At 42.6% G+C, this 17305-nt stretch overlaps 1 protein-coding gene across 1 annotated transcript in view; it reads left to right on the top strand.

Moving 5' to 3' along the window:
- Positions 1–344: 344 nt before the first annotated feature.
- The window catches only part of ass1 (argininosuccinate synthase 1), a 30032-nt gene continuing 13071 nt past the window's right edge, over positions 345–17305 (top strand). Inside the window, exons 1-9 of the mRNA XM_087843731.1 lie at positions 345–440; positions 2319–2453; positions 4624–4692; positions 5048–5236; positions 6868–6924; positions 7018–7092; positions 8758–8828; positions 8936–8966; positions 13989–14079. Coding sequence (XP_087699857.1) covers positions 2352–2453; positions 4624–4692; positions 5048–5236; positions 6868–6924; positions 7018–7092; positions 8758–8828; positions 8936–8966; positions 13989–14079 — 685 coding nt within the window. The 5' untranslated portion in view covers positions 345–440; positions 2319–2351. The remainder of the gene's footprint in view (positions 441–2318; positions 2454–4623; positions 4693–5047; positions 5237–6867; positions 6925–7017; positions 7093–8757; positions 8829–8935; positions 8967–13988; positions 14080–17305) is intronic.

The following is a 17305-nucleotide window of genomic DNA, read 5'->3' as shown; positions in this document are numbered from 1 at the left end:
TGCTAAGTCAATATTATTAAGTCTGTAATTAGGCGCCATTCTTCTTATTTTACGGAGCTGTTGTTCAATCGGGGAAGGCTCTCTGTTGAGGAGAAAAGCATGAATTTGTTTGTATACGGATTATCCATTGTTTAAATGTCCCGGGCAGTCGAAAAGGAGGCAGAGCTGTTGAGAAATGCTAGGAGCTAACTGGGCGCTAACCGTATCATTCAAATATATTGAGTGTCGCAATGTTGGCAAAGAGAGGAAGTGACGTAAGATTTGCGCATGCGGGGTACCGATCGGGTTTCCGGTACGGATCGGGTAGTGACAGCCACAACGTGTCGCGAGAAACCGTATAGCAGAGTCAGCGAACCGAGCACGCTGCTGCTTTCCTGCGCTCCTCACCGACAGACACACGCGTCTCTTCGGTTAGAAAGAAACCCTCTGCTAGTGTCTGTGTGAGTACAAACTATCTATACATGTACATGTTTGTGTGTGCATGTGTTTATTTCTCTCTGTAAGGTTAGTTACGCAATCATAATTAGCGTTGTGAATTTAGCTGGTGACGGAATTTAGCTGCCGTCACGGTGACGGCAGCTGCTGTGGTTATTCTATGCGCCCCTTAAACCTTGTTGGCAACATCTCCCAGAAATATTCATACCTGTATCGGTAATAAGTATGTAGTCACGCCAGTAGGATGAACACATTTTGTAGAGAGCTCTCTTGCGACTGTTAAACCTTTTCTTTAAATGTGTTTTTTAGCACCGGCATATTTGAAAGAACAGTAATTATGCAGTGCAAGTTGTAAATCTGTTTACGCGAGGAAAAAATAGGACTCGCCTGACAAAAGACTTGCCTCTGCAAGTAATTTCTTCTTCACTTTCACATTCACGAGAATACACCCATGCTAGCACACTGTTATTATATGTACAAAACAAACATCACATTCACACAAGCACAATTCTGTGGTCCTTAACCTGCCACATGTATGTCACGATCTACAATAAAATGCTATATATACTGCCAGCTAGACTTCAAAAGTTGCTTAAATTAATATTACCACTAATGGTATTACGAGTATACTAATTCTAGTACTTGTTAAGTCTACAACGATTTAATTTTAAGAAGCACTGAGCCAGCAAATAAATGCGTGCATAAGATATTGTAACTCAGCTTTAAAAGTTTTGACTCCAGCAACTGCAAGTACACTATAGTGCCAAAAGCATTCGCTCATCTGCCTTCACACGCATATGAACTTGAGTGATATTTCATGACCCTTGCTGCTGTAAAAGCTTCAATTCTTCTGTGAAGAAGGTTTAGGAGTGTGTTTGGTCAAAAATTCCCAACATTCTTCAAGAAGCGCATCTGTGAGGTCAGACACTGATGTTAGACGAGAAGGCCCGCTCGTAGTCTTGGCTCTACTTCATCCCAAAGGTGTTCTGTTGGGTTGAGGTCAGGACTGTACGGGCCAGTCAAGTTCTTCCACACAAACTCACTCATCTATTCTTTTTGGACCTTGCTTTGTGAACTGATGCGCAGTCATGTTGAAACAGAAAATGACAATCCCCAGACTGTTCCCACAAATTTGGGAGCATGAAATTGTCCAATATCTCTTGGTGTGCTGAAGCATTAAGAAGATCCTTTCACTGGAACTAAGAGACCCAGCCCAACTCCTGAAAGACAAGCCCAAACCATAATCCCCCTCCACCAAACTTTACAGTTGGCACTACGTAGTCAGACAAGTACCATTCTCATCTCGTCTCTCATCTCAAACCCAGACTCATGTCTTGGATTGCCAAACAGTCTGATTTGTGACTCCAGACAAACACGTATCCACTGCTTTAGATTTTAGTAGGTGGTTTACATCCATTATTGATGATGGATGTACCCATTCCATGAAGCTTTCTACGAACTGTTCTTGAGCTGATCTGAAGGCCACATGAAGTTTGGAGATCTGTAGGAGAGTGACTCTGCAGAAAGAAAGAAATTACATGCTCACTGAGCTCTTGAGGTCAAAACATTTATTCCTTACAGCCGTATTAACTCAAGATCTGTTTCAATTGCCTGCGCAATAGCTGGTATTAAAGTTTGTGAGCAGAAAATGCTCATATTTGAGCATCTGACGTTATGTTGGAAGTTTTCCAAGCTAACCTTGGAAACTTTACCAAATCAAGAATTATCCAAAACTTGTCTGAACTAATGGTCTGTTGGAACCTGCTGTTAAGTCAAAAAAGGACAGCGATCAGAATTTGGGTTATTAATTGACATTTCCTCATTACGAGTTAATAGTTATGTAATCATCCGATTAATGTAATTATTTCCCTGCCACTCGACAGCTTCTTTGGCTGCTTCGGCAAAAAGCACTCATCATGTCCAAAGGTACGGTGGTTCTGGCTTACAGTGGTGGACTGGACACCTCCTGCATTCTGGTCTGGCTCAAGGAGCAGGGCTATGATGTCATCACCTACTTGGTAAGGTTTGAAGCCATGCACGCAACAGTTGGTTTAGTTTTATGCTGCCAGGCTTTTGCATGTTGTGTCCTTTTTGTTGTACAGTTGGCTTTATAAAGGGTTACAGGTGTTCACTGTGGTCTGTTAAGACCTACCGTTTGGGGTATCTCTGCATGGGTCAAAAGGTTTGGATTCATAATGACAGCTCAAATCTGCCTGGATTTGCGTTTTACCCTACAGCCACTCAGAACTGCACAGTAGGCAGATTTTCCGACTGTCTAACTTCATTTAGTGATTTTTTTAGGTCAGTGGGGGTGGGTGTCAGCCAAAGGTTCATAGCTGTTGAACAGGATGTACACCTCGGCTCTAGCTCTTCAGTGGAGTAAAAGGAGACACTCATCCAGTACATGCAGTGTTGGGAAGGTTACTTTTAAAATGTATTCCATTACAGATTACAGAATACATGCCCCAAAAAGTATTCTGTAACGTATTCTGTTACATTACTCAATGAGAGTAACGTATTCTGAATACTTTGGATTACTTAATATATTATCATGCTGTTTACAACTATGTGAATGTACTATTGCTGTGATTTATTACTGTTACTGAAGGTCCGCATAAAGGGAGTAACCGTAGTAAAGGGACCTCTGACTAATACGGTGGGTTCTGTGTCGGCTCATAGCCGAAAAATAGCTTTACTTTGTTGTCTGGGTCAACTTTGCTTGCGAGAGATAAAGAGAGGCGTTGAAAGGCTGCTCCAAAGGAATTTATTGTTTTTGGAGGAGAACACGAACACGGTGTACAGTCGAGTCTTAATAGCTTACTTACAACTGGGCTCGTCAGGCACTCTTCTTGGCTGCAGTGGTTATTATTATATAAATGGTAAATGGTAAATGGCCTGTATTTGTATAGCGCTTTTACTAGTCCCGCCTAGGGACCCCAAAGCGCTTTTACACGTCCAGTCATCCACCCATTCACTCTCACATTCACACACTGGTGGAGGCAAGCTACAGTTGTAGCCACAGCTGCCCTGGGACAGACTGACAGAAGCGAGGCTGCCATATCGCGCCATCGGCCCTTCTGGCCAACACCAGTAGGCGGTAGGTGAAGTGTCTTGCCCAAGGACACAACGACCGAGACTGTCCGAGCCGGGGCGCGAACCGGCAACCTTCCGATTACAAGGCGAACTCCCAACTCTTGAGCCACGATCGCCCCCATATATTTACATGCTTCCAGCTCCCGTTTTTGCTCGATGACAGCTCGTACTTTTCCTTTTCTCCCTCCTCGCGCTCACAGACACATAACGTGTATGGCAGTCCATTCTCCCTGCAGCACGGACTACACTGCCCATGATGCTACATTCTTTAGAGCTATACCTGTAGCATTCTGCCTATTAGCTTAGCACAACAACAACAAAAAGGCCTCTCTCACCCAGGAAACACGCAGAGAGAGAGCGTCACCCTGTAACCATGGCAACCGTAACGCTGCCGCCTGGAACAACAGAACGTAGCTGTCAAACAAAACCCAAACAGTCCTGACCCACCACAATATGAAACAGGGAAGTACCGCCGTGTAATCCATTTATTTCAACAAAGTAACTGTATTCTAAATACCACCTTTTTAAACGGTAACTGTAACGGAATACAGTTACTCATATTTTGTATTTTAAATACGTAACAGCAGTACATGTATTCCGTTACTCCCCAACACTGAGTACATGATCCAGTGTAATGTCTCATGAAATTACAAAACCAACACTTGCGTGAATTTGCTAAACAACATTCACATAGACAAAAACCGAGAGGGTTTACTGTGCCACTGTGCAATTATAATTCATGTATGATTACTGCAATATGCAGGTTCTTTTAGAGCAGCTACAATTCACTTTACTATGTGAGAAAAATAGTCCCTTGCTCAGTTCAGGAGATCAGTACAGCCTCTTCATGGCCTCGAGTGGTGTTCACGCTCAGTTGTTGCATCTCCTCAGCAGACGTGATCTGAACTGCAAGACGGTGGATTGTCAAAAATAACACTTTGGTAGGCACGTGCCTCTGTGTGTTGATGCATTTAATTTAGAGAAGAATCTAAACTAGAGAACCTGCATATTTTATCTTCTTATTGTGTTCATCCTGTTTCCCCTGGAGATTTCAACATCAACGTTCACATTCACAGTGCTTTTCTGTCTTTCTAGGCCAACATCGGGCAAGACGAAGACTTTGAAGCTGCCCGGAAAAAGGCGGAAAGCCTCGGTGCAAAGAAGGTATGCGTCAGGGAAACAGGATGTTGTATTTGATTAGGATTTGTTTGCAGCGTGAGCAACATCAGAGAATGTCAGCTACAGTGCTTTTAATGCTTATGCACAGCCCGACCAATCCTGGATTTCTGGCACTGATCCCAATACTAATATTTTTTTCTAGATGTAGAAGTGTTGCAGTTATAGTAAAGGCAGAAAATTGTTATTAATTTCATTAGGATTTTATTTCACGGACGAGTTAGCAAGGCAGTGCTTGATTCTGCACCACAGTCAGAGTCACAGTCAGTCTTCTGGACAAATGACATGATGGAACCATTTTGACAAAGCCCTGTTCTGTGTCCTCGCCTCTGTGGCTGTGCAGGTTTTCATTGAAGACCTTCGTACAGAGTTTGTGGAGGACTTCATCTGGCCTGCAGTTCAGGCCAATGCTGTCTATGAAGACCGATACCTGCTGGGCACTGCGGTAGCACGGCCCTGCATTGCCCGGCGTCAGGTGGAGATTGCACGCAGGGAGGGTGCCCAGTTTGTCTCACACGGTGCCACTGGAAAGGTAAGTGAGACAATGGGCATGGAATTATGCCGTGTGGGGTAAGAATGTCCAAAATCTGCAAATGTGATTCCGGGAATAAGTTTGCATCTTTATTTTTTGAAGAGCAGGGACATAAAATCAAATGCAGGGCTTGTGAAACAAGACTAAAGCATCAGTTTTCTTATTATAAATTAAGCCTCAGACATGGCGGTTAAAATTTCAAACCAATTTCAAAGTACAGACTTATTAGCTAGGTCTAGGTCTCTTTGCACAGTTGCTTATTAACCTAAATAAGACTACATAGTTAAAATCTACCCTTTCTCTTTCAGAAACCCTTTCTATTTAGTCCTTTGAAAAGAAAGAGGCATAACAGTTGAATAACAGCTGTCTTATTTCTAAAGTGAGCCTTTTTAATGGGAAAGAGCGTACAGCTCAAATGGTAAAATAGGAGCACAGAGTTTATTTGGTCAGAGTTGGTAATTTAACAGATCAGGACAACTTTGAGTCATCTAAAGTTCAAGTGTCCTGACTGCAGCTGTACCAGATGAAGATGTTTTCAGGCTGCATGCCAAGAACTTTCTCAGCCTAGGTTGTGAAAGTGACAATTTGTGATGTTCTCATTATTTAGACTTACTGCAGTTAGCCACACTTTCATGCCATTGTTTTCATATCCCGATTTGACCCGATGTATGTTCAGAGCACAAATTTAGCTGCGTTAGTAATAGTTCCTGTATATTTACACTGCAAATTTATGGAGATTTTTCTGGGATTCATAATATATTTTCAAATATACTTCTGGAAAATAAAAACCTTTAAAAAAACATGTTGTACTTTTTAAATACATTTTCCTTCTATTATTTTACGTCTTTTTTGAAATGCAGTGTCCACATGTTGTCTATAGATGGAGTCAAAAACCACATCATGGAGTTAAAGTACAGGTTTAAAACATGGTAACTTCTTATAGCTGTGTGAGAGGCCAGCGACCTGTCCAGGGTGTACCCTGCCTCGTGTTTCAAAGTGCAGCCCATTTATTCTTTTACTATTTGTGTTGATAATGAGGAAACTATGGAAGCTTGTTTAAGCCACAAAAAAATGAGCTAGTAAGTAACTATCTTTAAATTTTAGGATAATAATCCAAAACTCTAAATTGTAGATAACAAAAAATGTTCAGTAGGTGATTTTTTTGTTCTAGTGTCAGAAACAAGCTGTAGAGAAACAACTACTAACAACTAAGAAGCAACTAAAAATTAATCAGTTCATCCATTAACACAAAAAGTAATCAACAATTCTAAAAAAATTTAGTCAGTGTGAAGTAAAATAGTTCATTTTAAGGGTTTTTTTGCATAGTAAGTGTGATTCATTTAGTTTTCTTTACTGTCTTTGATAGTACATGGAGGGCATTTTTGAGTTTAGGATGTAGTTTGGGGAAAACTAATTGTTTGAATATGTAAACTTGGGGTTTGGGGTCTTTTCTGGCCCTTAATAGATAAAAAATTAAGCAGATTATTAGTGAAAATATGAATAAATGATTAAAAATGTTAGCAACAGCCCTGCTGTGCACACTTCTAATCTAATCTTAATGTGTTTATTGTAAACTGATACAACAAGTAACACAAGAAACATCGAGTTGAACTGTTGTTTGCACTTTTCAGGGAAATGACCAGATACGCTTCGAGCTAACATGCTATGCCCTCTACCCTGAGGTCAAGGTGAGTTTGTTTATTTATTGTGTGGATGTAATTTACTGACACTGTGGAGTAATGTCACTGTAGCTGGAAAGAGTTTCTGTCTGTGTTCTTTAGATCATCGCACCCTGGAGGATACCCGAGTTTTACAACCGCTTCCGGGGGAGGACAGACTTGATGGAGTATGCAAAGGTAACTCTGTCAGTGGCATAATGTCAGAAACACAATTATTTTACCACCTTTATTTTCATAGCAATGGGTCTGTTAACATTTTCAAGGTACAGATTCACCCTTTGACTAAAAAAAAATCCAAACAATTACCTGATCAAATCTCCAAGTCCTAAAAGTACCATCCACTTAATAGTGACGTTAACATTGTCCTGAATTTTTTTGAAAAAAACAATTATTAAGCATGCAGTGAACTACCAAAAAAGGAGATTAGAGGCTATATTATAACCAGTGTTGGGGAGTAACGGAATACATGTACCGCCGTTACGTATTTAAAATACAAAATATGAGTAACTGTATTCCGTTACAGTTACCGTTTAAAAAGGTGGTATTTAGAATACAGTTACTTTGTTGAAATAAATGGATTACACGGCGGTACTTCCCTGTTTCATATTGTCGCGGGTCAGGACTGTTTGGGTTTTGTTTGACGGCTACGTTCTGTTGTTCCAGGCGGCGGCGTTTCGGTTGCCATGGTTACAGGGTGATGCTCTCTCTCTCTGTGTTTCCTGGGTGAGAGAGGCCTTTTTGTTGTTGTTGTGCTAAGCTAATAGGCAGAATGCTACAGGTATAGCTCTAAAGAATGTAGCATCATGGGCAGTGTAGTCCGTGCTGCAGGGAGAATGGACTGCCATACACGTTATGTGTCTGTGAGCGAGGGAGGGAGAAAAAGGAAAAGTATGAGCTGTCATCGAGCAAAAACGGGAGCTGGAAGCATGTAAATATAATAATAACCACTGCAGCCAAGAAGAGTGCCTGACGAGCCCAGTTGTAAGTAAGCTATTAAGACTCGACTGTACACCGTGTTCGTGTTCTCCTCCAAAAACAATAAATTCCGTTGGAGCAGCCTTTCAACGCCTCTCTCTGTCTCTCGCAAGCAAAGTTGACCCAGACAACAAAGTAAAGCTATTTTTCGGCTACGAGCCGATACAGAACCCACCGTATTAGCCAGAGGTCCCTTTACTACGGTTCGGAACCGCGAACCTTCAGTAACAGTAATAAATCACAGCAATAGTACATTCATGTAGTTGTAAACAGCATGATAATATATTAAGTAATCAAAAGTATTCAGAATACGTTACTGTCATTGAGTAACGTAACGGAATACGTTACAGAATACATTTTGGGGCATGTATTCTGTATTCTGTAATGGAATACATTTTAAAAGTAACCTTCCCAACACTGATTATAACCAACATTTTGTACTGACACTGTGGAGTAATGTCACTGTAGCTGGAAAGAGTTTCTGTTTGTGTTCTTTAGATCATCAAAGCTTTAATTATTTATTACCTCAGATTCTCAGATTAAATTACATGGACTACTTGTATTCTGGTGGACGTTTGTCGATGTAGTCGCATCAAAAAAAAATGATGGGCCGACCAGTTTTTCCCACTAGAGGGTGGTCATGATGTTTAGCCAACACCTTTCAGACAAGCCTGTGAGTTAATTGTGAAATGTACTTTGTCTTAAAGTGCTGATTTTTAAAAAAAATAAAATAAAATAAAAATATATGTATACAAAATGTCTTTGTCTGTAATCCTTCAGTCAGAACCTTCTCAGTGGAGACGTACCCTTTTGCAAGTCGCGCTCACAGGATGTAACTTAAAAGCTTCTTTTGCTGTTAAACTGTAGGAGCATGGCATCCCTGTGCCTGTGACCCCTCAGGCACCTTGGAGCATGGACGCCAACCTCATGCATATCAGGTGAGCAGGACTGGTGTGATGCATCTTCTTAGGCTCTTATTTCGGAATCTTTGATTTTATTTTATTTTTTCCAGAGAGAAACTTTAATTGTTCAAATTTCTTTACAGCTATGAGTCGGGCATCCTGGAGAATCCCAAGGTAAGCTCGCAATATTTAATAAAAGGAAACATAATTCATCATTTTTTATATTTAATCCTGCGGGGACTTGTGTTAAATTTGAATTTATATTAAAGCTGTTACAATATAATACTTGTTAACTAAAGAAGTGCCTTCTAATATGCTGTTCTGTAACTGTTCTAAGAAATTGTGCCGACTGTCTGAGGCATTTTTTTCTAACCTTCCTCACTGACACCCCTGTTCAAGCCTGTAAAAACAAGAGCTTATCAGAAGAGTTTTGCACAGGTGCAAAAACAATTTAAGTGAACCTGAAAAGGTAAGGTAAGGTTTTGCCTAAACTTCTGAAGGATGACTTCATCTTCAGATCGGTACCTGTTCTTGAAATCGATCGTGAGAAATAGAAAGAAACCTGCATAAGCCGCTTGACGGTACATCTCATTTTTGACCATTGTGAGTCATCTCTTGAGCATCCATCTCATGTGCACACACCGAGCTAACAGACCTAATGCTGCGTTTTTGTGTGTACGTGTGGTTAAATGTGTCAGACACTCGGAGGGACACATCAGTAAACCTTCCCTTCAGTCTACTGACCAATGCCAGCCCTGCCAGAGACAAACATGACTCACTCTCCCACAGTGCCATGGGTGAGTCAAGGGTTTGATCTCTGCAAGGTTAAAGGTCAGTGCAGTACATACAGGTTGCCCCCAGTGACCTCCCCCCCCCCCACACACACACCCCCAGAGCTCCCATCCCTTGGTCGTTGTGTCTGTGCCTCTGTCTCTCCTCACCCCGGGTCCTCGCCAGGCCCTGGGAAGAGCCTGGGACACACAGACACTGACTTGTCGTCAGCAACGCTTCTACTAATTCCCGATTTCATGGGAGCCTGGGAGGGGGAAGGGTTAGGGCGTTGCGCCCAGCTGGGGCCTCCTGAGTTCCAACCCCAACTCCTCGGGACCTCATTGTTCCACTAGTTGCGCCGCCGCAGGCTGCGACGTGGGAGGGGAGCCATTTCATCATGACACCGTGACACCAAAATGTCACCAGTAACAGTAAAGTACAAAGACAGTGCGCCAGACAGATGAGTCCCCAATGGACGGGGTGTCACAGGGAGGCGAGGGGTCCTGCGCTGCTGGAGCGGAGATGCAGGGGCAGGGCCACTGTAACTCACAGACCTCCATCTCTTGCTGTCTTTCTCTTTCCCACCCCTCCGCTGCCTCTTTAGTGGCCGTCCTGTGGAGAAATGTTTTGAAAAGAATGAGACGAACCAGCTCAATAGCATAGCGATGTATGATGATGGTATTGTGTGTGTGTGTGTTCATTCAGGAGGGGTTTGTGCTGGACCTTTTCTCCAATATTGAATCGATTCATGGCCTTAAATACAATGAAATATTTATGGCACAGAGGTCTGAAGTGGTAAAAGGATTTGAATATATTACCCCAGAGCCTGAAATGTGGGACTAGGTAGAAATTTCTTTACAAAAAAGCAAAAAGTTTTCAAGTCTTTTTGTTAAAATTTTAATTTAAAAAAACACCAGTGCAATTTAAACTTGGGGGGTAAAAACAAAAAAGTCACTTCCCCCTCCAAATTCTTAAACCAGCAGGTCACATTCTGATCTACCTGAAGGTCATCTGATAGAGGTCACCTTGCTCTCTGTACCAGCCTGTCTCTCTGCTCCAGTTACAGCCCTGAAGGCTGAGGTCAGACCGCGACTATTCAGACGATACAATAGTCCCCCCCTCTGTAGCTGTGATACAATGGTCCCTCTCTGCTGAACACCGTCAGATTAGAAAATATCCAAATGGTCGCTCATATGTTCGTCTGTAGATAAGCGTCAGCAGTTCAGGTTACTCTGTGATTAACACTGTATCCTTCCTGATAACCCCAAACCAGGTCACCTGCACCACAATGGGCTGCAGGCTTTTGTTTACTCATCTCCATATGGCAACGTTAACCTATGTGAAGACATGCATTCATGCCAGCTTTAGCTAGCTGTTGCAGACTGTTGGCATGCATCTGATAAGTGCACTGATGTAGTGGTTGTTATAAAGTTATTAGATTCTGGTGTTGCTGGGAACATGAAGGTGTAGTCTATGTTTTGTCCCCTGCTTATTCTTTACTAATTAAGAAGAGATATTAGAGACTGTAATGAATATGAATGTGCAGGGTTTTAATGCCTAGGATTTGCCTAATTACGTTTCTGGAAACAAAATGCTAACTAGGAAGGCGATAAACTGTGCTGTTATATGTTTTTTTGACTTCATAGACCACCACCAGTTGGAAAAACAGCTGAGGTTTTAATTGTTGCTTAGCACCTCTTATGTTCTGTCATCCATCATGTGTGGTAAACAATCCGGCACTTGTGTTTGGATGTCTCCACATCCTCAAGCTTCCTCACTGTCCCCGCTCTCTTCGTCCCTCCGCACATGAGCAGTCAGAGTCCGCCCTGAGGCAGCTTGACACTCGTCCCAAGTCATTAAAACATCACCTCAGTCTTAATTATAGCCTCTGTCAGCGAGTTTCCCCGGGCCTGCTTCTTTTTTCCTTTTTTCTTTGATCCGGGAGCTGATGGCCCACTGCTCCCGTTGACCAGGAGTAAAGGAGCGAAACGCTGTGCCCCTGCCCACCTAGAGGAAATGAAAACTTGTTTGCTGCCGTTCACATTTGATCGCTGGAAAGATGGATGGTCGGAGGACTGCCTGTAGGGGTAGGAAGTGGGCTCGTAGGTGTATGTATACATGTCAGTGTGCGCTCTGAAGCAAAGAGGTCAGTATTTGTCATGCGCCTTCGTTGCCCTCAGGTCTCATTAGCCTGACCTGTGCTACTCGGCGAGTGCTCTCTGCGCCCATCTAAGCATCGTCGTCATCGCAGCATTGGCTTCATAGACAAGCGCCTGCTGTCCTCATTAAATTCAGCCCAGGATGTGACACTATCCAAGGGCGCTATGAATATAAATATCTCTACAGCACAACACGAGCATATTGTTTTATTCTTGTCTCAATTTGCCATGTTTGCATTTTAAGAAGAAGGACAGACTTGAAACGTGGTGATTTTAGGATCATTTCCAATCTGTTGCGCCAAACACGTTTTCCTTTTTTTCCCTCTTTTTTTTTTTTTTTTTAAACCATCCTCTCCCGCTCTCTTCCCAAATCCTGCTTTCTCCTCCTGCCATTTCTGCTTCTTTTGGCCCCTTTTTGGCTTTGATTGAAAACCAATGAGGCGACTAATAAGTGGAAAGATAGAAATTTACTTGCTTTAAGTTCATGCGTCAGCCTTCTCCTTTTGCTGCCCGGGCCACGTTTAGCACAACAATATCGCAGAAGCAAAGACTGCCAAAGGAGCTGCTCTGTGCTACATGATGGTGCGCTTCACGCCCCATTTCCCACCAATACCCCGTCGCCCCCCCGCCTTCGCCATCTCTACCTTTTCCTCTCTTTCAGGGCCACGGCTTTGGGACAAGTCCACCTGCAGGGGGTTTGAATTGAAATGCATTGATCTCTCGCTCACTGGAAACAACCCTGTCCCTTTACGTTTCCTTTTTTCCCCCTTCTTTTTTGTATTCAGTAGTATGTAAGTTCAAGCTCTCAGCTTTGGCATCAGTTTTCAAGCATTACTGCTACTATACTTTTTAAATTAATGCTTTTTTTTTAGCTGATTGTGTGAAAATACTTTAGTGGTTATTTTAAACTCGGACGTTCTTCAACAACAAAAGCAGGGAGCCTAAATGAACAACTTCTTGTTAATTAAATGATAATTAAAAGACCATAAATGGAAAAAACTATAAACAACAGGTTTCCTGTAGTGTAGCATCCCGCCACCTGCAAGTATTCTTCCAGCTGGTGCCTCTCATGTGCTGTGTTGCATTTGCAGGTTAGAAAAAGATTAATTCCTCCTTTGCCTCTTCCCTCTCCAAGAGTAAGCATCAAAAGGCTTTTTAGGGCAGTCATTTTGTCCCTCTCCCATTCGCTCTCATTTGGCATCTTTCAGGGCACTGAGGCAGAAAATGAAGGAGAGGGAGACGGCCGCCTTCCCAGTCAATTTCGGTGTTTAGTTAAAAGGAAGGAAAGTGATTGCGCTGCTCGTTTTCTCCTCACTGACAGGCGGCGAGCGGATGCCGATTAGTTATTGTATGATGATTTAGAGTCTGGTAAAGCTTTCCATTTAAATGCACCCAGTGGTTATTTTGCATAGTCCCCCTGCAATTTGCCTCAGCTCAGGAGACATTGGCCATCATCTTGTCCTAATGCCGTGTAATTGTTGGAGGGGTGCATCGCTGGGCAGGCACGTCAGACCGCCACGCTCTTTTAGGTCCCAGCCGTGACTTTACTGAAATCGCTCCCGGCTCCCGCCAGCTGGAAAAAAGAAAAACGACAAATGTCTGTCAACGAGAACAACTTTAGTGGATTTTAGGGTGTAGACTTGAAGGTCTTATTGTGCGATGCCCATTTAGGGGAAGATTCTTCATTTGAAAATAAAGCAGAAGGGGAAACGTCACTCAGAAAATCAAAAGTGGAAAACTGGAAGATTAGAGAAGAGTGAGAGAATGGCAGAAACACGATAGAGTTGGCAGATTCTCTCAGACGGGCAGAGCTGCTGCTCAGATCGGTGCTGTCGTAGCATCAGTGGGGTTTTATTGTGTGTTTTTCACTTGTCAGGTATACACTGTTCTTTAGGATGTGAGTAATTTCATTCTCGTGCCCTTTCCCACTCTTTCTCGCTGTGTTCTGCTTTTCCTCGCCTTCCCCTGTGGTGCAGGGCCACATGGGGAAAATGAAACCAAATAGAGGAGAAAAATGGAACATTGATTTTTTCCCCCCTTTTTTTGTCTTCACTAAAGTCCTGATGTCGTTTTCAGGTCTCTTCTTTTTCACGCATCATTCCCTCTGTTCTTCTGCCCGCCGTGTCCTCACACAACAATCTCTTCATACTGTTGTTTTTCTCCTTTTTTCTTTTTGATGAGGTCTCAAGAGGTCCTAGTTATTCCTCTCAGGGAGTGAAGTGTGTGAAATGGAGAGAGTAAGTGTGTGCCTTTGTGTGTTTTTCAGAGTCGTGCACCGGCTGACCTCTACCTGATGACCAAGAACCCAGAAGACTCTCCAAATGTCCAAGATGTGCTGGAGATAGAGTTCAAAAAAGGTTCGTGGGCTCACCACATGTGTCACCTGTTGATCCCTCCATCAGTCTGCATCTGTCTTTTACCTGTTTTTGCAGTACTGTGCAAAAGTTTTAAGCCACCCATCGTTTCTTTATGCTTTGATTCTGTTTAATTTTTAAAAGTTTTCAGCAATAGGTCTCTAGGTTTTTTTAAAGCTCTTTCAAAGTTTTTCTTTGACTGCTTTTTCACTCATTTTCAGCTCCGCCCTTGTATCTGCCCTTTTTCAGAACACCACTTTTTGTTAAGCCAATGATCAGGGAGTCATTCAAGCATAAAAAAGACACCTGTATTGTCTACAATTAACAGACAGCTTAGCAAAGAAACAGTTTTAAATGGTATATTTGGGTGCTTTGTTACTACCAGGCGGTGGCAAAACACATAATTTGCTGCAATTTCTTTTACTGAATCTATGAAAAATGCCCAAAATAACAGTTTGACAGAGATGACGTAGGATCAACACACAGAGCTTTAAATGTCCTTAAAGAAGCCCAGAGAACTATTCCTGAAGACTATTTGAATACATTACAAGAAAGCTTGCCTAATAAGAAGGGTAGAAGAAGAAGCATGTGCTTGTGTTTCTGTTTGCACATCTTTTAATAAATTGCTGCACCTTTTTCCACAGTTTTGTTGCAAAATATAAAGAAATCAGGGAAGGTGCAAGACCTTTACACAGCACTGTTCATGTATATGATGGATGAGTTTGTATAGCACTTTCCAAAACACAGAGTTAAAAAGTCCTTTACAGTTTGAATAAAAGCTACACATTAAAGATATGTATACATGTTCCAAGATACAGACAAATAATTAAACATGGGGTCACATATTCATTCCAACATACACACAAACAGATGTAAACGATGGTCCAGAGTAAAGAGGAAAAGATTAAGGGAAAGTTAACCTGTAAAAATTAGTTTTCAGCAGCCGTTTAAAGCAAATCACAGATTTGGCTGGCCTGACAGGCTGAAGGAGGCTTTTCCAAAGTTTGAGCACCGCAGTCTCAAAAGCAGTCTCGCCTCTGACTCTAAAGTAAGAGGGTGGAACAGTTAGAAGACCTTGATTCAGCCATTTGAGAAGTCTGCTGAAGCGATGATGTCTCAGTAGCTCTAATAAAAGAAACAGGGGCCTGTCCGTGTAGAGCGTCATATGTTAATAAATTCCACTGGGAGCCAGTGAAGGGAAGGAAGAAGATCTGTAATGTGTGAGAATATGCGTTCAGCACTAAAGACTGGCTAAGGAGGACTGAGAGATGCACATCAAGAGCGAGTAAGAGTAATCGAGGGAGGAGAAGATTAAAGAGTGAACTGAAAGTTCAAGATGACTGGATGACAGTGAAGGCTCGATTTTTGTGATACTTCGGAGGTGAAACCTTTATCATGCGAGATGAAAACAGACAATTCAATTGACCTGTTGCCATGTATTTGATGAATAATTGAAGAATGGATGTGGTGATGGAGGACCTGCAGAGGGTTGGTGTGACAGATGAGCCACTGTGGTGACCTCCAAGAAGGAGGTGAATTATATGAAGGATAATCACGCAGTGTTTTTAGTGTCATTTCTTTGGCCTCTGCCTTACTTTGTGTTGCTCCATCAAACCTGGAGACATTCTGTTGCATGTCATGCATAAACATTTAAAAAATGTGTTAAATTTAAACATTTCGGAGCTTCTGTTAATCATCGTTAAGAGGTCGCGTCCACTATCGCTCACTGTCCACTGCAGGCCGTACCTCATCTTGTTACTTAACACTGATGGTTACAGCTGTAGGGCTACAGATCTGAGGCTGACTCAGCTGCACTTTATCACCATTTCTGACCACCCAGTCTTATCCCTAACCCCTCACAGCATTACTTGGTCCCAATCTGCCATGTTTGACCCGGGGGCACACACACAGGCCGGAAGCATTAACTCCAGCTAATACATTGAGCCCTGAGGGGCCAGGGGAACACTCATTAGATATATTGCTACGAGGCTCAGGGTGAGTAGTAGAAAGTGTCACATGTTTGTGCAAAAAGAAAACGGCAAGACACATCCAAGCCTGGGGCAAATGGCACAGATGTCCCTTCATCGTGGTTCCTCGGTGGAGGTTGAACTACGGCAACATCAATAGGCGGAGGAGACACTAGCGCCTCTGATTGAACAGACTTAGTGGGCAGCTTTACGAGCTATAAGCTATAAGGGTAATTTAAGGGAAGTTCAAAAGTTTAGCAGGAAATTTCAAAGAGCAAATGAAAATGCCTTTCAGTGGATCTGCAACGAAAATGGATACCCCGATCTCTCTTTACCAGTTTCCCCCAAAGAAATGTTTAACTCCGAAACAAGTTGCTCGGCGTCGGTTATCTGGAGATGCTTTTGTAAAACAGCGATGCTCTAGTAAAAGCCCGGTCTGGTTTCGCGGGCCCTTTGCATGCCTGTGCTCCATTTTCACACATATTCTCTGTGCCTTTTATTGAGCGCTCTATGACAAAAGCTGTTTTAGTTGTCCACACAAAGGCCCAAGCCTACTCCTCCCTCTGAGCACAAGATCAGCACAAGAATGTTTCATTTCATTCCCCCTCCCACCTTTTCATCCCTGCCTTTCTCACCAACGTTTTCTCACTGATTAAAAAAGAATATTTAACGACAGGAACCTTTCTACCCCCGTCAAACGCTCCGTTCCCCCAATCCTCTCCCCTTTTTTTAAGTGAAAAAAAAATCATCCCCCCCTCCTTTCTTGCCAAAGAGGTAAGGAGGAAAAAGAGACACAGAGGAAAAATGTAAAGCAGTAATTTTTCCTACAACTGTGTCTGCGCTCCCATTGTCTGCACTGTTAGGCCACAAAAAAAGAAAAGAAACTGAAGAAAGGGGATCATGAGTGGAAAAATACCCCCTCGGTAAATGATAGAACCTGGAACAGCGCAAGGACGAAAAGAGCCGACCCCTGCACTCCCACGTTCAGACGCTCAGCTAATTTATTTAAACTTTTAATCTAATTATTAAATATCTAGGAGAGGGCACGTTTTAAAAAACACACTGCCCTCTCCTGCTTTCACTGTTTTTGCTTCTTCCCCTTCTTCTTCTTCTTCGTCTTCTTCGTCTTCCATGGGAGCCACCATGATTCCCGCGATATGAGAATGGGCTGTCAACAAAGCCCTTGTCTAAAAAAATTAGCCAAGTCCCTCACATGTCAGTCCCATTAGAGCTTAGTAAACGCTAGCTGAAAAGCAGAGAAG

Source organism: Neolamprologus brichardi, chromosome 7 (assembly GCF_056152115.1).
Source record: "Neolamprologus brichardi isolate AB-2024 chromosome 7, ASM5615211v1, whole genome shotgun sequence".
NCBI lineage: Eukaryota > Metazoa > Chordata > Actinopteri > Cichliformes > Cichlidae > Neolamprologus > Neolamprologus brichardi.
The sequence above is the reverse complement of the archived record's forward strand: the minus strand, read 5'-3'. Positions and strand labels throughout refer to the sequence as shown.